The sequence below is a fragment of the Aureococcus anophagefferens genome, assembly GCF_000186865.1.
Source record: "Aureococcus anophagefferens unplaced genomic scaffold AURANscaffold_10, whole genome shotgun sequence".
Lineage (NCBI taxonomy): Eukaryota > Pelagophyceae > Pelagomonadales > Pelagomonadaceae > Aureococcus > Aureococcus anophagefferens.
The window spans coordinates 413,455-433,728 of record NW_008705570.1 but is presented as its reverse complement, the minus strand read 5'-3'; the positions used below and the strand labels follow the sequence as shown (position 1 = coordinate 433,728).

Sequence of the window (20,274 nt, the reverse complement as noted above, 5' to 3'; positions counted from 1 at the left end):
TACGTCGCCAGTACGACTNGACGCCGCGGCAGCCAGCAGCAGCCCGCGGGCCCGTCGTTTCGAGCGACCGCATCGACGAGGGCGTCGGCTCCAGCGACTCCAGCGACGAGGGCTGCGCGGGCTGCGCCAAGTGCGTGACGAAGGACGCGCTGCTCCGCGAGGCCGACATGGAGATTCAGAGCCTCCGCGCGAAGTTGTCGACGCCTGGGGCCGCGTGGGCCAAGACCGTCGAGGCGCTCCCGAACCGCACGCAGGGCATGGCGAAGAAGGGTTTGGCGCTCATGGCGCGCCTCGAGCCGACGAGCACGCCGCGCGCGAACGGCGGACCCGACGGTAGCGGATCCGACGACGACTCCAGCGACGATCCGGAGCCCCCCCGGCCGCGGCGCCGGGTCACAGCCGCTCGTGTCGACGAGCCATCGGCGGGGCCGGCGACAGAGGCGAAGGCCCGTGACGTGAATCCTGTGCTCGCGGCCCTCTTCGTGCACGGCGGAGGCGACCAGAGCCGGACCGCGGCGATCCTCCAGGCCGTCGTCGCGCGAGCAGGGAAGCTGCTGCGACTGGACTTGAAGGAGATCAAGGCCCTACGCGCCATGGGCCGGGCGATCAAGGGCTACTTCTCGCTCGCGGCCCTTCCGAACGGCGGGACGCGTCGGAAGTATGCCCAGCAGAAGGTGGACGCGGTGATGGAGGCTGTAACGCCGGCGGATGGCGCTGCCAAGAACTTGCTCCGGGGCATCTCGCGGGTCTGCTGCGGCGACAACGTGAGCCACAGCGTCATCGGTCGCTTCTCGAACGCGGCGGATCGACGGAAGCTACAAGACGACGCGGGCAAGCTCGCACGCCACCGCATGCGGGCTCTGCGCTCTGATCTCGTCGACCTCGCCTGTGCTCGTGAGTATTGGCACCAGAACGACGACGTGCGACTCGACACTTTCGCGGGGAGGTGCACCAAGAAGGTGAAGATCGTCACGGTCCAGGTCGACTCCGACGGGCGGAGGACGCTCGTCGTGAAGGAGGAGCACCACCAGCGCCACACGAAGCACGCGGGCGATTTGGAGATCTACCAGGCCTTCCTGAAGTCGGCGGGCTACGCCTCTCACCTCGCCGCCCATCCCAGCCACAAGATCTCCTTCACGCTCTTCAAGCGGGCCAAGTGCCCGTGCATCGCTGTGTGAAATCAAATCTTCAACCCGACTTCAGCACCTCCGCTGCGCTTCGAGAACTCGATGAGAGCAATCGATCCGTCCAAAAATCAGCCGAATCGACTTCGATTTGACCGAGCTAGAGAATTTCAAAGTTTGGTCGGGACGTCCCAAACCAGTCGTTGATTTGCACGTGTACAGGTGCATCGGCGAGCCGCACCAGCGCGAGTGCGCCGACGAGATCAAGACCAGCATGAGGGAACGACTGCTCGCTCTGAACCGCCTGCGCCTCTCGGTCAAAGAACGGCAAGCGACGTGCCAGGGCCCAGTCTGCCGTGCACGGCGTGCAGCCGTCGACGCACGTTCTGCGGCGCCCGAGGCCTCGTACCTCCAGGCAGAGCAGACCGCCGCCTACAAATTCAGCAAGATCCACGAACGATCGAATCTGTCCGCGGGCATGTTCTCAAGCTGCATGCTCTGCCCGGCAATACGCTGTGAAGATCTCGAGCTGACGACCGACGATGACGAGCGTGTGTTGATGCACAGGAAGGAGTGCGCCTACGGTGATTGCGATGAATGTGGCGTCGACCAGCGCTTTTTTCGTTGCCCCTGCGAGGACACTGACGTCGAGGTGAAGCTCCGCGAGTACCGGCTCCAGCCCCGGACGGTGAAAGGCGAAGACGACGAGGGCAACAGTATCAGCTCCACCATGGCCGTCAAGGAGCTCACGGAGGTCATGGTCACGGGCAGTGAGCTCCTCACGAAAATTGAAGCCGCGGCAACAGAGTATTTCACGCACTGCTGGAATTGCCGATGGGCCAACACGGCTCGGCTGAACGACATGCATAAGTTCACCGATACCGAGCTATTCATTCAGACCGATTTCGCTGCGCAGATCTCCAACGCTGCCCAGGACAACCTCTGCTGCACACACAGGAACCATACGAATCTCGACGTGTTCGTCGTAGCATCGGATCCACGACTCGTCGACGTGACGGTGAAGCATGCCGACGGGTCCTCTTCCTTCGTCAAGAAACGCATCACAGACAACCACGCGTGGAAATTCTACGCCGGTGCCTCGGGCAAGGGCAAAGATAACGACTACTTCTTCCATCACGCCGCTCTGACCCATCTGGTGGATTTCTACGTGGCGAAACGAGTCAAAGACAACAAGCCGCCTTTGACCCGGGTCATTCTCTGGACCGACGGATGCCCCGGCCAATATATGTGCAAAGAGAACTTCGTGAAGGTCGCCGCCTTTTGGTCGAAAAAGGGCATCGAGCTGACGCATCGATTTGCCAGTGCCCGCGTCCCCCGAAGATGGCCCGAGCCTGCGAGACGATGGCCCCATAGGCGGCTACGAGTGATTTCAAAGGTGTGCATGACACTATAGGCAAGGAGGACCGCCGCTGGATCAATGCGAACGCGCGGCGCGACGTCATCAGCGTCCCCCAGCCCTACGACCTCTTCACAGCGGTCCGCGATGGTCGGCCGAAGCCGAGCATGGACTGGAACGCCTCACCTACGATTCTGGCGAAGAAGTGCGACAGACGGCGTCCAAATCCGCGCAGATCGACGCGAAGACGTCCAAATCGCGTAGGTCGACGCTCTCCTTGGACAAGTACTTCTACCGGTTCATCACGTGGACCCAGGACGACCCCATCGGAGTCGACGACGACGACGTGTTCTTCGCGGACAAGTCTGCCAAATGGAGCGCCTCGCCCGTCGAAGGCTGCAAGTCTGATCGAGAGTACCGGTCTGGTTCGTCTCACGCTGTCGACGACCTGCGGCGCCGCGCCCAGCCCTGCTCGTGCTCCAAGTGCCGCGTGAAGGACTACGACAACTGCCGCTACAAGGCGTGGACCGCGGCCCCCGAGATGCGCCAGAGCGACGGCTGGACCCGCACGACCATCATCCTGAAGCCGCCCTCCGGCGATGACCGCTCGAGCGCGCGCGTCATCGCCCAGGGCCTGGCGGAGAAGGACGCTCGTCTCGCTGCCCTCGCTCCGAAGATCCGCAAGGGCGATGTGGTCGCCTTGGGCATCTCTCAGAGCGAACGTGACGCCCAGGGCGTCGACTTCTACCTCGCCAAGGTCGTCGTGCCACCGGCGCGCGCGGACAACCAACGTCGGGTCAACGGCTCGGGGCGCGACGGCTGGAACATCAAGAAGGGCGAGTTCTGCTTGACCGTGCGCTGGTTCGACCTGAAGCCGTGCGGCTACTACGAGGACTACGGGTCCCAGGACGAGCAGCTCCTCGAGATGGTCATCGCGGTCGGCGACGGCGCCGCGCTCGTGCTCGAGCCCGCCCCTCGGAAGGGCAGGGCGCGTGGGGCCCCGGCCCAGTTCCAGCTCGCCAAGGCGTCCGAAGCGGCCATCCACAACGAGAACTTGGACAAGTACGTCGACCGGGCCGCGGCGGGCTCATCTGCCTGAGAATCGGCGCCGAAACGCGCGCGCCGCGCGACGCCGCGGTCGACGCGCGGACGCCTCGCCGACCGCAGCACGTTCCACGTGGTTTATCGCACGGACCCGCCTTTGCCCACGCCTTTTATGGTCCTAATGACGCCTCTTTCCCCCGTGGCGCGGGCCGCTACTCGGCGGTCCGTGCGCGCTGGGGCCTATGTGTCCGGCCGTGTCCCCACTGATCTGATTTTGGATGTAATCAAAGGGGTCCGTGTCTTGATAAAAGTCCCACATGAGCTCGTGGCTGCTTTCCTGAGAAGCCAAGTCTCGCATGAGCTTCGGATGACTCGTCCGGAACTGTTTCAGCGAATGTACAAGGGGCTGACGGAAGTTCAAACAGCCTTGTAATTCGAAATGCTGCAAATTGGGCGAGCGCCGAACGAGTGCTTCGATCGCAGGTAGGGTGACGGCGTTGTTCTTTTTAAGCCTGAAAGTGTTCAGGCCAGAAAATTCCGCAATCCCCAAGTCGGTAATTGTCTCACAATCCACGCTAATCTCGGACAACCGGGGGCATCCCTTCTGAATTTCGATGAGCCCCGCGTCCGAGATCTTCATTTGTTCGACACCGGAACGCGACGTGCTATATCCCGAGAGCCAGAGAGATTCAAGCTCGGTGCAGCAACGGGCGATGGCCAGGAGCGAGGTGTCAGTAATCACCCCAGACGTCAAGGATAGGCTCCGCAGATGCGGGCAACCAGACGCCAGCTCGATGACTGCTTCGTCGCTAATTTTGTACGCAGAACTGTAATAGGCAGACCCCAAAGACAGGCGTGTCATCATCCCGCTGGAGTCTATTGCCTTTGCTTAGGACTGAGGGGAATAGGCTTCTGCCACGTACCCGGCGGGGCGGAGGCGAGCCAGGGGCGAGGCGGGGAGCGAGCCGGGGACCTAGGGGCAGGCAGCCGGGAGGCTGCCCTTGAGTATGGAGGTCGATGGTGAGGTGGCCGGAGGCCATCCGAGGTTGAGGTAGGAGTTGAGGGTAGGTCCGAGGTTGAGGTAGGAGTTGAGGGTAAGTTGCCCGACTCCACCCCCCCGCGGGGAGCGGATGAGCTCCCCGGAAGAAGCAGGTAGTAGACAGAGAAAAAAGAAATTTGGCAGTGGTTCCATGGTATGGGGACCATGCAAAACGCCCTTCCTGGATAAGGATATCAGGGTGGCGCTGCCGTTGAGCGTGTCGATCAGAGGCCGCGTGTTTTGCGCAGTCCAAAACCTCGTCTCCCCAAGTGCCGATCCGGAGCGATTCGAGATTCTTCGGTAAGGCCTTCACGCCTTCGACTGTGATCGCCGCGCAGTCGACTACGTTGAGCTCGCGCAGATTCGAGAGGCTCGAAAGGCCGTAGACCGCCGCGTCGGTGACGCGCGAGTCCTGCAGAGAGAGGGACCGTAGATTTGGAAAGCATTGGACTATGGACTCCAAATCTTTGTCGGTGATCTCGTGGCGGCTGAACTGCAGCGCGACCAAAGTCGCCCGCACCTCCCGCCACGAACTAGTGCTCGACCAGCCAAGGTGGAAAACGTCCGCAGTTTCGAGCCACTCCGAAACGCACGCGACCAAAGGCGTCTGGAAGACCGAGGAGGAATACGCGGGGCGGGTTTGGGCCTTAGCGGCGCGAGTGCGGCGTGGCTTCATCGCGCCTACTCGCTCCCGACGCTGAGCCAATTGTGCCACTGGCGTCAGTGCCAGTGGCGAGCGCCGATGACAGTCGTTGTCCGGTGGGGTCCAGTGCGGCGCGCCGAACCCAGACGGCCTCCAAACAGCGCAAGACCGACGCATCATGTTTACAGAAGCGGCCGCCGCGCCGCGCGATCAGCCCGCGGTCCCCCTAGGTGATCTGGTAGTTGGGCCCGCCGCCGCCCTCGGGCACGGTCCACTGGACGTACTCGAAGGGCATCTTGATGGAGCAGCACTTGCAGTGGACGCAGTTCTGGGCGTTGATGACGAGCTCCGGGTCGCCGTCGGCGTCGTCGGCGTACTCGTAGACGCCCGCGGGGCAGAAGTTGGCCTCGGGCGCGCCGTGCTCCTTCAACGACCGCGCGGCCTTGCCGAGGACCTCGGACGCGAGCTCGGGCTTGACGCGGAGGTGGCTCGGCTGGTCCGCGTGGTCGACAACGGCGCGCGCCAGGTTGTCGAGGAGCGGGAAGCTCAGCTTGCCGTCGGGCTTCGGGTAGTCGATGGGCTTCGCCTTGGGGTCGTCCGATTTGACCGTCGTCTGCGAGTCGACGTGGTCGTGGGAGAACGTCCACGGCTCCTTGCCGCGGAGCACGTAGGCGGAGAGGCCCGAGTAGGCGACGCCGCCGTAGAGCCCCCACTTGCCGAAGGCGGGCTTGTAGTTGCGCACCGCGTGGAGCTCCTCGCGGATCCACGACGACTCGAACGCCGCCTGGTAGCCCACGGGCTCCGCGCCGTAGGCGGCCTCCTCGTCCTCCGCCGTCGCCCGGACGCAGTCGAAGACGGCCTCCGCGGCAAGCATGCCGCTCTTCATGGCCGTGTGCGTGCCCTTGATCTTGGGCACGTTGAGGAACCCCGCGGAGCAGCCCACCAATGCCCCGCCGGGGAACGAGAGCCTGGGCACGGACTGCAGCCCCCCCTCGTTGATGACGCGCGCCGCGTAGGCGACGGGCTCGCCGCCCTCGAGGTAGCGGGCGATCTTCGGGTGGTGCTTCAGCCGCTGGAACTCCTTGTAAGGGGAGAGATGGGGATTGGCGTAGTCGAGCCCGACGACGAGGCCGACCTGCACGAGATTCGGCGCCATGTGGTAGAGGAACGTGCCGCCGTAGGTCGCGGGGTCCAGCGGCCAGCCGAGCGTGTGCTGCACGAGCCCGGGCGCGAACTCCGGGTGGTCCTCCGGCACCTCCCAGACCTCCTTGATGCCCAGCCCGAACTGCTGCGGGTCGCAGTCCCTGCGCAAATCAAAGGTCTTCATGACCTCCTCGGCGCAGGACCCCCGCGCGCCCTCGGCGAAGAGCGTCTGCTTCGCGACGAGCTCGACGCCCGGCTCGAACGCGTCGCCGGGAGTGCCGTCCTTGTTCCGGCCCGTGTCGCGCGTCGCGACGCCCTTGACCGCGCCGTCGTCGGCGTAGAGCACCTCGGCGGCGGCGAAGCCCGGGTAGATCTCGACGCCCAATTCCTCGGCCTTGTCGCCGAGCCAGCGCACGACCTGCGACAGCGACGCGACGTAGTTGCCGTCGTTGTGGAGCTGCGGCGGGCAGGGCAGGGGGATGGACCCGCTCTCGCCCGTGAGGTAGTGGAACGTGTCGTTGAGGACCTTGGTGTGGAGCGGCGCCTCGCCGTCGTCGCGCCAGTCGGGCAGCAGCTCGTCGAGCGCTCGCGGCTCGAAGACGTTCCCGGAAACGACGTGCGCGCCGACCTCGCTCGCCTTCTCGACGACGCAGACCGCGAGCTCCGTGCCCGCTTCTGCCTCGAGCTGCTTGAGCCGGATGGCCGACGCGAGGCCCGCGGGGCCCGCGCCGACGATGACGACGTCGTACTCCATGCTGTCGCGCTCGACCTCCTCCGTCGCGGCGCAGAGGGACCGGGTCGGCGCGGACCGGGGCGACGCCCGCGGGAGGCGCCGGAGCAGCGCGAGACCGCGGGACGCCATGGATGGGTCTGTGGCGGCGCGCGGCGGACGGGGCTCGGTCTTCCTCGCTCGACGGCAGTGCCCGCCGCGGAATGTGGATGCGATATTCTTGTTCCTCGCACCGTCACTTCACCGACGAGCCGATCCACAAAGTGAGGTCGAGGTGCAGCCCCAACGATGAGTGCTTCCTAACGAGCTCCGTCGACCATGCCGCTCTTCCAGCGGGAGAGCTCCACGACCTCGAAGCGGGGCATCGCCGCGAGCAAGAGCGAGCTCCTCGCGCGGCTCGCCGAGTTCTCGGCCGTCGACGACAGCGCCTACCTCAGTGAGGAGGGCTTCGTCGAGGCGCGGCGCGCCGCCGTGCGGCAGCAGCGGCGGCTCGTGCGGCGGAGCGACGAGGGCAGCGGCTTCCTCTGCGCGCCGTCGACGCGCAAGAGCTCGCAGCGGCACCGCGTCTGGCAGCCCGACGACGTCCGCGCTCCCTGGATCGAGTACGACAAAGTCTGCGCGGAAGGCGCGAGGACGCTCGAGCGGCCCCGGAGCGCCGTGCGGGGCGGCGCGGGCGTCACGGAGCGCTTCGCGGGCCTCGGTGGCGCGCGCGCGGCGCCGCGGCCGGGCAGCGCCGCGGCGCTGCGCCGCGCGTCCATGTTCCACTCGTTTTGGCTGACTTTTGGACGAGCGATCGTCTCTCGGGGAACGGCCTCGAAGCGTGGATGCTTTTTCCGTAACGCGCGCGCGCGGAACACTCACGTTGAAGCGACGTTGAATCACCCTTTTGCTGCCCAGGCGTCCACGGCGCTCCTCACGGATTACAAGGCGTCGGCCGCCGCGCCCGCGACGAAGCCGCGGCGCTTCGCGCGCGTGGACCCCAACGTGCCGGCGACGCGGCGGTCCCTGCTGACGCGCCAGCTCAGCGCGTCGACGCTGCCGCGGCCCGTCGCCGCGGACGTCATCCTCGACGACGTGCCCGACGCCGTCGACGACTGGGACGTCGACGTCGACGTCGCCGCGGCGCTGCGCCCGGGCAAGCGCGTCGTCACGGCCTGGACGGCGAGCTTCCGGAGCGGCTACGCCCACGGCTTCGAGTCGCTGGCCGTCTACGCGGAGGCGACGCTGGGCGAGGCCGAGTGCCGGACGTGGTCCGTCGAGGACGACCGCGCGACGCCCATGCCGGCCTACGCGGCCGTGAGCTGCGACCTGCTGGCGAAGCTGTCGCCGCTGCTCATGCGCGGCGAGCACGGGCCCCTCGTCGCGAAGCTCGCGGCCGCGCTCCGGGAGTGCGTCTACGTCGACCCCGGGACGGACGAGGACGCGCGGGAGCTCTTCGCGGACGAGACCTGGTTCGACCGGTGCCTGCGCGTGGAGCGCGAGCTCGAGCGCCTCAAGGAGGACATGAAGCTCGCGCGCGCGGGCGTCACGCTGAAGAACCAGCTCGAGAAGCGGCTCCCGGGGCGGGAAAAGAGAGCGACATTCCCAAAGGCTCCCATCTCGGCCGGTTTCCACTCGTTTCGGCTGATTTTTTGGACGAGCGATCATCTCTCGGAACGGTCTCGACGCATGGATGCTGTTTCCGGAACGCGCGCGCGCGGACCACTCATGTGGAAGCGAACTTGAATCACGCTTTTCCCGCCCAGGCGGCTCCGGCAGGAGTACGCGGCGATGCACAAGTTCCTGCAGCACACGTGCCTGACGGCGTGGATCGGCTGGCACAAGCTGCGGAAGCTGCGCGTCCGCCAGATGCGCGCGCGCTGGGGCCGGAACGCCATCTTCCTCCGCTGGCGCCGCGCCGCGCGCGAGGGCCTGCTCCGCGAGCGCGCGGCCGCGGCCGGCCCGCCGCGAGTCCGCGAGTCGCTCCTCGAGCGGTTCCGCCAGGACAAGCACGCGTCCATGCACGACCGCTTCTTCGACGAGGAGGAGCCCGAGGAGCTCGACGACGACGCGCCCGTGGACCCCATGCAGCGCCTCCTGGCGCTCAACCGCATGAAGCGGCTCCACGACGGGCGGAACACGCGCGTGACGCGCGTGTTGCGGGACGGCGGCCCGGAGGTCATCGACAAGGCGACGTCGACGCCCGCGGACTGGGAGGTGCGCACGCAGAAGACGATGATCGCCGAGGCCAAGGACAAAGACGACCACTCGAAGAACGTGAACCTGAAGCGCGCGCTCGGCAGGACGGACAAGGTCGCGGAGATGCCCGTGGAGAAGGCCGTGTCGCTGATCCCGCTCATCTTCGAGGAGCTCGTCAACTACTGGGGCCCCCGCGCCTACCACAACCTCAACCTCGACGTCGACTGGACCGCGCCGCGGAAGCGCGCGCACAAGGTCCAGGTCGAGCTCGCGACGAACGCGACGGTGCGCAAGTACGGCCTCAAGACGCTGGCCGTGTCCCACCTCCGCGCCCTCTGCCGGTCCGTCGAGAAGCTCGCGTCGAAGAACAAGCGCCTCCGCCTCTTCGGCGAGCTCTTCGGCATCGTCCCCGAGGAGCCGCACGGCCTCGGCGACGTCGGCGCGCACGTCGCGCTCTTCGCGCGCCTCTGGCCCGAGTACCTCGCGCGCGTCCAGAGCCGCGTCGAGACGTCCGTGCACGCGGTGCTCTCCGGGTCGAGCCGGCTCGAGCTCCGCGCGCTCCGCGACGCCGTCGCCGTCGTCTTCAAGCACACGGCCGAGGAGCTCGTCAACAAGCTGAACCGGCTGCCGCACACCTTCAAGAAGGACGTGCGCGGCGGCATGGTCGACGCCGACGACGCGCTCGCGGAGCTCTTCGCGCGGGACCGCTGGGCGTTGGAGCTCGCGAAGTCGCGGGCCGCGCAGGCGGAGATGCGCGGCTGCCTCGTGCTCCAGCGGAACCTGCGGCGCTTCCGCGAGGCCGTGGGGCTGCGGGCCAGGCAGCGGCGGCTCTGGGTGGACCACTTCGAGCACCACGCGACGCCCGAGGGCTGCATGGAGTTCTTCGACTTCAACGCCGCGGTCGTCGAGGGCACGGCCGCGCCGCCGGCCGAGGCGCTGGTCATGCGGCTCTACACGGAGTGGGGCACGGTCGCCGAGGAGTACGCGGACAAGGAGCGCGAGGGCAAGCTCATCCGCATCGCGCGGGACGGGGCGGGACACGAGCGCGACGCGCCCGACGTCACAGGCTCCGATCTCGGCCGCGTTCCGCTCGTTCCGGCTGATGTTTGGACGAGCGATCATCTCTCGGAACGGTCTCGACGCTTTTCTTGGAACGCGCGCGCGCGGAGCGCTCACATTGAAGCGACGTTGAATCTCTCGTGTCCCAGGCGCTGGAGATCGCGTGCTTCGTCGTCCAGAAGAACTACATCGCGCGGTGCTGGCGGAAGCGGAAGTCGAAGACCCAGAACGAGGCCCTCGAGTTCCTGCGGGGCGAGAAGCCCCGCTGGACCGAGGCGTCCATGGCGCGCCTCTCGGCGAACCTCGCGCTGCGGCGGTGGCGGAGGCAGATGATCCGCGCGGACCCGGAGGCGCTCTTCGCGGACGCGCACAACGACGCCGAGGTGGCCTACATCCTCGAGGCGCGGCGCGGCTTCGAGGCGAACTCGAAGGCCTTCGCCGCCGTGCTCGTCAAGTACGGCCTCCTCTGCGACGCGCCGCCGGACCGGCCGGACTCGCCCGCGAAGGAGGCCGCCAAGGAGAAGCAGCGCCACGCGAGCGCCATGTTCGGCGGGCCGGGCCGCCACGAGAAGAAGCACCATGCCAAGAAGAAGCACGCCCACAAGAAGGCGCACCGGCGCTTCTAAACTTGCTTCTAAGAGGTGCATCATCGCTTCAAGAGGCCGATGGAGTCGCCAATTCTGCTGTGGACATTCTGTCGCCGGCTTGCCTTCCTCAGCACACGATGCTCATGCGCGCAGCCGGCCGCCTCGCGAAGCGCGCGCGGCGCACGACGGTCGCGGCGACGCGGTCCTACGTGGCGCCGCTCAAGGAGCTCGACTTTTGCATCAACGAGGTCCACGACTTCGAGGCCCACTACGCCAAGCACTTCGGCGACCGGGAGCACGTCAACGCCGAGACGCTCGACATGGTGCTCACGGAGGTGGCCAAGTTCTGCGAGAACGAGCTCGCGCCGCTCAACGAGGCCGGCGACGCCGAGGGCTGCACCTGGGTCGACGAGCGGACCGTGACGACGCCAAAGGGCTACAAGGCCGCCTACGACCAGTTCGTCGAGGGCGGCTGGCAGGGCCTGAGCTTCCCGGAGAAGTACGGCGGCCAGGAGCTGCCCTACTCCTACTCCATCTTCCAGGCGGACATGATGGCGACGGCGAACTGGACCTGGACCATGTACCCGGGCCTGTCGAAGGGCGCGATCAACACGATCTACAGCCACTGCACGGAGGAATTGAAGGACAAGTACCTCCCGCCCCTGGTGTCCGGCGAGTGGACGGGCACCATGTGCCTCACGGAGCCCGCCTGCGGGTCGGACCTGGCGCAGGTCGCGACGAAGGCCGTGCCGAACGGCGACGGCTCCTACAAGATCACGGGCACGAAGATCTTCATCTCCTGCGGCGACCACGACATGACGGACAACGTGCTCCACTGCGTGCTCGCGCGCCTGCCCGGCGCGCCCGAGGGCACCAAGGGCATCTCCCTCTTCCTCGTGCCGAAGCACCTCGTCGGCGACGACGGCGCCGTCGGCGACTTCAACAAAACGAACATCGGCCGCATCGAGGACAAGATGGGCTGCCACGGGTCGTCGACCTGCGAGATCAACTTCGACGAGTCCGCGGGCTGGCTCATCGGGTCGGAGAACAAGGGCCTGAACCACATGTTCACGTTCATCAACACGTCGCGCCTCGGCACGGCGATGCAGGGCGTCGCGGCGGCGGAGCTCGCGTTCCAGAACGGGCTGCCCTACGCCAAGGACCGCCTCGCCATGCGCGCGCTGGATCGCAAGAACGTGGACCGCGAACCGGACAAGGCCGCGGACCCCATCATCGCCCACCCGGACGTGCGCCGCATGCTCCTGACCCAGAAGGCCGTCGCCGAGGGCGGCCGGTCGATGGTCTTCGAGTGCGCGCTCATCGTCGACGAGATGCAGCTCGCGACGGAGGCGGGCGACACGGCCAAGTACGAGGCGCTCGACGACCGCCTCGGGTTCCTGACGCCCATCCTCAAGGGCTACCTCACGGAGATGGGCGTCGAGGCCGCGAACCTCGGCATCCAGATCTTCGGCGGCCACGGCTACATCAAGTCCAACAAGCAGGAGCAGGTCGTGCGCGACGCGCGCATCGCGCCCGTCTGGGAGGGCACGACGCAGATCCAGGCGCTGGACCTGCTGGGCCGGAAGGTCCTCCTGCAAAAGCTCGCGCCCATCAACCACCACTGCAAGGGCGTCGCGAAATTCGCGTTCGACGCGCTGGTCGCGGGCGGCACGTCGAGCGACGGCGGGAACATCCGGAGCCACGCCTTCCAGCTGCTGAAGCACGTCGCCGAGTGGTACTGGCTCACGCTGTCCATCGGCAAAAAGGCCATGAAGGACCGCGACATCGTCGGCTCCGCGTCCGTCGACTACCTCATGTTCGCGGGCCACGTCACGCTCGCGGAGCACTGGCTCAAGATGGAGCTCGCCGCCGACGCCCAGCTGGCTCAGGGCGGCGGCGGCCAGGACCCGGACTTCTACAAGGCCAAGATCGCGACGGCGCGCTTCGCGTTCGAGAAGATCCTCCCCCGCGCGCGCGGCAACGTCGCCACGATGCTCGCGCCGTCCGACGTCACGACGAGCCTCCCCAAGGGCCACTTCTCCTTCGACTACTAGGGAGCGCGCGAAATGAGGCGCCTCTAGACTTCGAGGCGGTTTGCTGACTCAGTCGGACGGCCGGGGCGATGTGCGACGCGGACCCCCACACATCCCGCCTAACATATCCCGCCGGCGGGATATGTTAAAGGCCGCTTCAACTTGGACTTCAACCTCAAACCTTGCACTTCAACAGGGACCTCAACACAGCCGCTTGCCCTTCAAAAGGGACCTCAACACCGCCGCTCACGCCTCGCCAGGGACCTCTGACGCGCCGCCCACGCCTTAGGGGGCGCGACCCGCCCCATTTAATTAGTATAGATATATTTAAATTTTTTATTTATGCTACATCAATATCGCCGCCATCGTTATCATCGTTGACAGAATTATTGTTGTCGGAATCATCGTCATCGTTGTCAGATTCAGACGCGTAGGGCGCCATAGCTGCAAGCATTTCAACGCGTGCTTAAATAGGCACAAACCGCAAGCGCACAAACAAGCTACGAGGAGTCTTTTGAGCGGGCAATTAATGACATTTTAAATTTGGCCTTTCTGGAAGCTTGAAGGGCATTTTGAAGGAGCTTGAAATGCAAGTTGGCAAGGTAAGCGGCGGCGTTGCAGTTTGCCCTGAAGACTTCATTTTGCTATTTTGAGGAAGCTGAAGGGGCGGCGTTGAAGTTTGCCCTTAATGTAACTTGAAGGGCAGTTTACTAGGACGAGGCAGTGGGGGAAATTAAAATTGCAAAATCGTAAAGGGTTTGGGGTATTTTTTGGCTCCGCGGAAGGGTTCTAGAAGGCTTCTGGGAAGCTTCTGGAGGGCTTCTGGCACGTGGTTTGGGGCGGCGTTGCAGTTTGCCCTTAAAGAAACTTGAAGGGCAGTTTACCAAGGCAAGGCAGTGGGGGGAATCAAAATCGCAAAATCGTAAGGGGTTTGGGGTATTTCGGGTCCGCGGAAGGGTTCTGGAGGGCTCCTGGAGGGCTTCTGGAGGGCTTCTGGCACGTGGCATGGGGCGGGTCGCGCCCCCTAAGGCGTGGGCGGCGCGTCAGAGGTCCCTGGCGAGGCGTGAGCGGCGGTGTTGAGGTCCCTTTTGAAGGGCAAGCGGCTGTGTTGAGGTCCCTGTTGAAGTGCAAGGTTTGAGGTTGAAGTCCAAGTTGAAGCGGCCTTTAACATATCCCGCCGGCGGGATATGTTACGCCCGCGGCCCGGGATGTGCTCGGCCTCTAACGTGCGGGTCTCTTTCTCTTTTTTCGCCTCCTCTTCGGGGAGGCGGTGCCCGCGGCGCCCGCGCGCCGCAGGAGCCGCGCGCGCTCCCGGAGGTCGCTGGTCTCGTCGCGCGCCATGGCGTCGGCGAGGCGGAAGAGGATGTCCGCGTTGACCGCGTCCCGTAACAGGAGCGCGAGGTTCGCCTCGGCGCGGTAGACGCGCGCGTTGACGACGCGCAGCGACACCTTGCCGCCGCCGCCGCACGGCTCGTCGTCGTCGTCGTCGTCGTCGTCGTCGTCGTCGCGGTCGCAGCCGTCCTCGGCGTTCCACGCGTCCGTCGCGTTGTTGCAGGCGAGGACGAGCTTCGCCGGCATGGGTCCCGATTTGCACTTCTCCAGCGCGTACGCGCCGGCGCGCCGATTCTCAGCGGTGGCGGCGCAGAGGAGCACCGCGAACGCCGCAGCGCCTATCGCGCGGCGCATTGCTCGCTTATTGTCTCAGCGCTTGCCGCTGCTCGCCGCTGCTCGCGCGGCGCATTGCTTGCGCTTAGCCGCCTCGCTTTCGCGCTCCATTGCGGAGCAAGCCGTGAGGTGCTTCAGCCAGGCCTCAAGATGAGGGAGACATCAGCATCAATCGGCGGGCAGAGAGCGTATGGAGCTGGGCAGCTTGAAAATGAGACTCATCATGAGACGGATGGACCCGGCGGCCAGCGACCGGATCCGCAGGCTCGACGCCATCTACGAGACGACGGCGACGGAGCTGGCGCAGCCCCTCGCGCCATGAACCTCGCCGCGCTGCTGGCCGTCGCCTGCGGCGCCGTCTCCGTGCGCGAGGCGCTGGAGGGCGACGGCGTGCTCGCGAGCGCCTTCGACAGCCGCGTGCGCCTCAAGGCTCCGGCGACGGTCGCGGAGCTCCTCGCGCTGACGAGCTGGCAGCGCCTGCCCGGCCGGGAGGCCGCGCGGAGCAAGGCGCGCATCTTCAGCGCGACCTATTTGTCGGACCGCGTGCCCACGCTCCTCTGCGCGCAGCCCCACTTCGACGGCAGGAGCTGCGGCGCCTTCGACCTCGTGCTCCTCTTCGCGCACTCGCGGGACCTCGCGCGCCGCGCGTGCTCGACGAGCGTGCACGACGGCTGCGCCATGACCTGCGGCCGCTGCCTCGGCGCGAGGCACCTGCCCGAGCCGCTCCGCGCCTTCGGCAAGGCGGGCTGCCTCCGGGCCGGGAACACGACGGGCCTCGAGGCGGCGATGCTGCGCGTGCGCGCGGCGCCGCGCGCGGACACGTGCGACGCGCCTGGCTACGAAAACCTGCTCCACAACGAGGTCCAGTTCCAGGCGACGGACGACGCGCTCGCCGCGCTCGCGGCCGCGCTCGTCGGCGTCGGCGTCGTCGTCGTCGAGGAGGACGCGAACGCGACCCGGGTCCGCGTCCGCCGCGCGCGGGGCTTCGCCGCGTGGCTCGGCGACCTCGCCGCCGCGCCGCCGCCGCCCGTCTGGACCTACGCGATGCGCGCGGCCGACGGGCCCGCCGCGAATCCGCCCGCGGAGTTCTATTCGCGGTACCGGCGCGCGCCGCTGCGCCAGGACTTCTCGCTGCCGCGGCTGCCGCTCGCGTCCGCCGCGGGCTACTACCGGCGCGGGACCTGGGCGCCGGACGGCGACTGCCCGGCGTCGCGGTTCTGCGCGCTCGGCCGCGCCGCGTGCCTCAAGCGGGGCAAGCGAGCGAACCCCGCGGCGCTGACGCACGCGGACGCGCTCCCCGTCTGCGACCTCTGCTTCGCGCGCGACGACTGCGCCTGCCGCTGCCCGGACTGGCTCTGGGCGCCGTCGTCCGTCGCGCTCGCGTCCGGCCCGGCGGCGCGCGCGGAGTTCAACTGCGGCGGCGAGCGGCGGCCGCCGGCGTTCCCGGAGTACGGCTTCGTCGAGGTCGCGCACCAGCCCGAGCCCCACCACAGCGCCATGGCGGGGTTGTGGTTCTACCGGGCGACGCCGAACACGACGGGCCTCTTCTACGACGCGCGGCGCGTCGTGGAATTCGCCGACGTCTGCGACCTGGCGGCGTTCGCGAACGCGACGTGGTACGACGCGAAGAACTACGAATCGAAGCGGCGCCTCTTCGCCTACGCCGTCCCGCTCCTGGCGGGCACCTTCGACACGGTCGCCTTCACGCACCACCGCGACGCGCACCGCGACCTGCGGAACCGCCTCTACTCGGAGCTCGTCGCGCTCGACGGCGGGCGGACGACGTGCCCCGTGAGCGCGCACCTCCGGCTCGGGGACGACCGGCGGCCCTGCGACTGCCGGACGCTGGTGTGTTAAAAAATGGGAGCCTAGGGCACGTCGCAGTCCCCCGGCGTCGGCGCCGGGAGCGTCGCGGCCGCGAGGAGCGCCATGTCGGCCTTGGACAGCTCGAAGCCGAAGACGTCGAGGTTCGACGCGAGGTGCGCCGGGTCGTTGCTCTTCGGGATGACGCCCGCGAAGTACGTCGGGTGCTCCAGCGCCTGCTGGACGATGTAGCGCAGGGACACCTGCGCGCCGCTGACGCCGTCGTAGTGCGCCGCGACCTTGGAGACGAGGTTGCCCGTGATGAGGTTGTCGCCCGCGGTGTTGTTGCAGGGCCCGCAGAGCGGGCTGAAGGACATGAAGTGGATGCCGTACTTCTCGCAGGTCGGGATGACGTCGTCGACGTCGCCGGAGCCGACGTGGTACTCGACCTGGTTGATCGACGGCGTGACCTTGGCGATCTCCATGACGTCCTCGATGTGCTTCGCGCAGTAGTGGCTCACGCCGATGCTCCGCGCCGCGCCCGACGCGTAGATCTTCTCGAGCGCCTTCCACGTCGTCTGGCGGTCGGCCTTGGACGCGTGGCTGCCGTCGAAGTTCGACGGAAAGTGCGTCATGAGGTGGTCCACGTAGTCGAGCTGCAGCAGCTTCATGTTGTCCTCGTGCGCCGCGAGCGTCGCCGTGAAGTTGAGGCCGCCGGGCACCTTGGTCATGACGAAGAGCTCGGACCGCGGGCGCGTCCAGCAGTCCTTGATGGCCCTGCCGACGCCCGCCTCGTTGCCGTAGATGTTCGCCGTGTCGAGCATGGTGTAGCCCGCCTTGAACGCGCTGCAGAGGCTCTCGTAGGCGACGGAGTTGTTGTACTCCCAGGTGCCCGCGCCGACGAGCGGCAGCGCGACGGCCGCGCCCTTGGCGTCCTTGCCGATGTCGACCATCGGCACGTCCTTCGCCGCGGCCACGACGGCGAGGAGCGCCAGCTTCATGGCCATACTCGCTCTCTCGCTGGCTGTGGGGCAGCCTCTGTCGGAGCTGTTGAGCGAGCGTCCGACCAATCGCGCCGTGCCTGTGGCAAGAAAGCTCCCCGCTGCCGCCCCGTGCTTGTGTGTGCAAAGGTGCGTGCCCGCGCCGCGCGCGGCGCGCAACCGCAGCCGCGCGACGCGGGACACGCTTCGCAATTTGCTCCACACGCATAGAAAGCGGAGCCGCAAACGCGCGCGCGCGCCCGCAGGTCGAAACAAACAATCATGGGTCTCATGGGCGGGTTCGGTGACGACAAGCCCATCGACGACGACGTCAAGGCGCTCGTGGAAGCCGCGCGCCGCCCGCGTCCATGGCTCGTACGCGCGCTGCTCACCACCGCAATCCCCCGCGCGCAGCTCAAGGCCGAGATCCTCGCGGCGGCGGGCGCGGCCGAGACGGACGCGCTCGAGGCGCTGTCGTACACGTCGCAGGTCGTCGCGGGCACGAACTTCCGCGTCAAGCTCAAGGTCGGCGGCAAGGAGGTCACGGCGCAGATCTTCAGGCCCCTGCCCCACACGGGCGAGCCCGCCTCGCTCAAGGAGTGCGCGTGAGCGCGCGGCGTAAGCTACGACGGCCAACCTAGGCCGCGCGGAAGAGGCGGGACGAGATCCAGCCCGCGCCGTCGGGCGCGCGGATGAAGGCGCGCTGGCGGCCGCCGGCGTGGGCCCGCTGGCCCGTGTCCGTCACGCGCGTGCCGTAGGCCAGGTCACAGACCTTGGGGCTGTCGAGCTCCTTGCGCTCGCGGACGATGCAGCCCGACAGGTTGTTGATGATGGCGTCGCGGCTCGGCAGGTCCAGCGGCTCCCGCGCGCTCGGCCGGTCGTCGTCGTCGTCGGACGCGCGCGTCGCGTCGCCGCCGCCGCCGTCGCCGTCGGCCTCGGCCTCGCGCGCCGCGGCCTCGGCCGCCGCGCGCCGCCGCTCGGCCTTGGCCTCGCGGTGGCGCCGCTTGATGCGCTGCGAGATCGCGTCGCCGTCGTCGCCTTCGTCCTCGTCGTCGGAGACGGAGATGACGGGCTTGTAGTAGCGCGTCGACCGCTCCCGCGCCTCCTCCTCTCGCTCGAGGCGTTCCGCGCGGAGCCGCAGGGCCCGCTCCCAGTCCTCCTCGTCGCGGCGGCGCGCGCGCGCCGGCGCCCAGCCGCCCCAGGCGTAGGCGTCGGCCGCCACCCGCGGCGTCACCCGCAGCCAACAGCGGCCGAAGAAGAACGACGGCGCGAGCCAGAAGAAGTAGTAGGCGAAGCGCCGCCAGCGGTCCGACCTGGGCCCGCCGGGCTGGGCGAGGTGCTCGCCGAAGAACGCGAGCGAGGCCGCCGCGATGTCGACGGCCTCGGACCGGGGCGCGTGCGCCGTCGACACGCTGATCTTCGCCATGCCCACGCCGAAGTCGTCCCGCAGCAGGTCGCCCTGCTTCAGGTCGATCTGGCGGTGCACGCGCTCCGCCTGCGTCTCCCACGCCTTCTCCATGGCCGCCCGGTTCCGCCGCACGCGATCGTGGACCGGGCCGGGCGTGACCTTGAGCTTGATCGCGAGCCAGCCCCGCTCGCCGCGCTTCATGCCGAGCACGGGCAGGCCCTCGCTGGGGACGCGGACCTCGACGAGGCCCGTCCGGCCACCGAAGTCCGGCGCGGTGCCGCAGAGCGCGACCGCGCGGCCCGAGAGCGTCTCCACGAGCGCGAAGAAGCGGCGGCCCGCGACGACGTCGACGACGGCGTCGGACGTGCAGTGGCAGCCCTTCCGGATGAGCGTCGCGTGGGGCTTGATCGCGAGGAAGAAGCGCACGGGCCCCGCGAGCGTCGTCGCGTCGCTGTCGCCCTCGCCCTCGAAGACCCAGGTCTTCGCCGACATCTCGCCGGGCCGCACGGGGATGGCGTACTCCTTCGTCGACGAGGTCATCTTCTTCTCCTTGCTGAGGTAGCGCCGCTTGACGGCGAACTTGCGCACGCAGCCGGCGTCCAGCGCGTTGAAGTCGACGACGACGGTCGTGTCTTTGGGCTCGCCGGGGACCTTCTTCGGCTTCTTGCTCGGCTCCGCGGCGCTGCCGAAGACGGGCGGCGGCACCCAGTCCTTCTTCTTCTTCCTCCTCTTCTTGGCCCAGTCGAAGACCTCGCCGTTCGCTCGGTCGCCGTCGCGCGCGCGGTCGTACTGCCGCCGCGTCGGCCGGTCCGTGAGGACCGCGAAGGAGAGGGAGATGCGCTCGAAGGTCTCGCGCGCCTTCTTCTCGCTCATGTCCGTGCCCGACTGCTTGATCTTGTCCGGGTGGTAGACGAGCACGAGCTTCCTCCAGGCCCGGCGGATGTCCGCGGCCGTCGCGAGGTCGTCGACGCCCAAAATCTTGTAGTAGTTGACGGACGCGTCGAAGGGCTTGACGGGGTCGGCGTCGAAGTCGTCGTCGCGCGGCGCGAATTCCGGGTCGCTCCGCGTCCGCGCGTCGTCGCGCTGTTTTTGGTAGTCGTGGACGACGAGGGCGTGCTCCTGGAGCTTCTTGTAGAAGCCGCTCTTGCGGAAGTTGGCGCGCTCCTCCTCGCTCCAGACGCGCGGCGGCGGCTCGTGCGGGTCGCGCCGCTTGACGATGGCATTGGGGTCGTAGTGCGCGAGCGCCATGCTCAGGTCTTCCGAACACCACGGTCCATCGACGGGGATGGGCTCCTCCACGTTTTTTATTGGGGGGTAAACCTAGGCTGCAACGACGAAGTTGAACCTAGGCTGCGCCGTCCGACTTGCCAACGACGAAGTTGACGTCGGAGACGACGGGCCAGCCGTCGTCGCTCCAGGCGAGGTGTCGCGCCTGCGTCTTGTACTCGTGGGTCGGGTCCGCGGCGACGCCCTGGTAGTCG

At 67.4% G+C, this 20,274-nt stretch overlaps 5 protein-coding genes across 5 annotated transcripts in view; 2 read left to right on the top strand and 3 right to left on the bottom strand.

Annotated features, from left to right (window-relative positions):
* AURANDRAFT_64401 (hypothetical protein) overlaps positions 1 to 3,580 on the top strand; it is a gene marked incomplete at both ends in the record, with an annotated part of 4,075 nt that extends 495 nt beyond the window's left edge. Inside the window, 6 exons of the mRNA XM_009039192.1 lie at positions 33 to 1,162; positions 1,347 to 1,440; positions 1,762 to 1,894; positions 2,539 to 2,686; positions 2,746 to 2,827; positions 2,948 to 3,580. Coding sequence (XP_009037440.1) covers positions 33 to 1,162; positions 1,347 to 1,440; positions 1,762 to 1,894; positions 2,539 to 2,686; positions 2,746 to 2,827; positions 2,948 to 3,580 — 2,220 coding nt within the window. The remainder of the gene's footprint in view (positions 1 to 32; positions 1,163 to 1,346; positions 1,441 to 1,761; positions 1,895 to 2,538; positions 2,687 to 2,745; positions 2,828 to 2,947) is intronic.
* Positions 3,581 to 5,433: 1,853 nt separating this feature from the next.
* Positions 5,434 to 7,299, bottom strand: AURANDRAFT_71690 (hypothetical protein; the record flags this gene model as incomplete). The annotated part of the gene is made up of 1 exon (XM_009038981.1): positions 5,434 to 7,299. One exon carries the CDS (start codon positions 7,210 to 7,212, stop codon positions 5,434 to 5,436), a length of 1,779 nt encoding a protein of 592 aa, XP_009037229.1.
* A 99-nt stretch (positions 7,300 to 7,398) lies between these two features.
* Positions 7,399 to 12,958, top strand: AURANDRAFT_71689 (hypothetical protein; the record flags this gene model as incomplete). Its single annotated transcript, XM_009039193.1, has 5 exons — positions 7,399 to 7,875; positions 7,978 to 8,696; positions 8,826 to 10,317; positions 10,467 to 10,766; positions 11,036 to 12,958. 5 exons carry the CDS (start codon positions 7,399 to 7,401, stop codon positions 12,956 to 12,958), a joined length of 4,911 nt encoding a protein of 1,636 aa, XP_009037441.1.
* Positions 12,959 to 14,158: 1,200 nt separating this feature from the next.
* AURANDRAFT_64398 (hypothetical protein) lies at positions 14,159 to 14,623 on the bottom strand (the record flags this gene model as incomplete). Its single annotated transcript, XM_009038980.1, has 1 exon — positions 14,159 to 14,623. One exon carries the CDS (start codon positions 14,621 to 14,623, stop codon positions 14,159 to 14,161), a length of 465 nt encoding a protein of 154 aa, XP_009037228.1.
* Positions 14,624 to 16,515: 1,892 nt separating this feature from the next.
* On the bottom strand, positions 16,516 to 17,322 carry AURANDRAFT_13628 (hypothetical protein; the record flags this gene model as incomplete). The annotated part of the gene is made up of 1 exon (XM_009038979.1): positions 16,516 to 17,322. A coding segment is annotated over one exon (807 nt), but the record flags the coding sequence as incomplete, so codon positions are not given.
* Between the last annotated feature and the right edge of the window lie 2,952 nt (positions 17,323 to 20,274).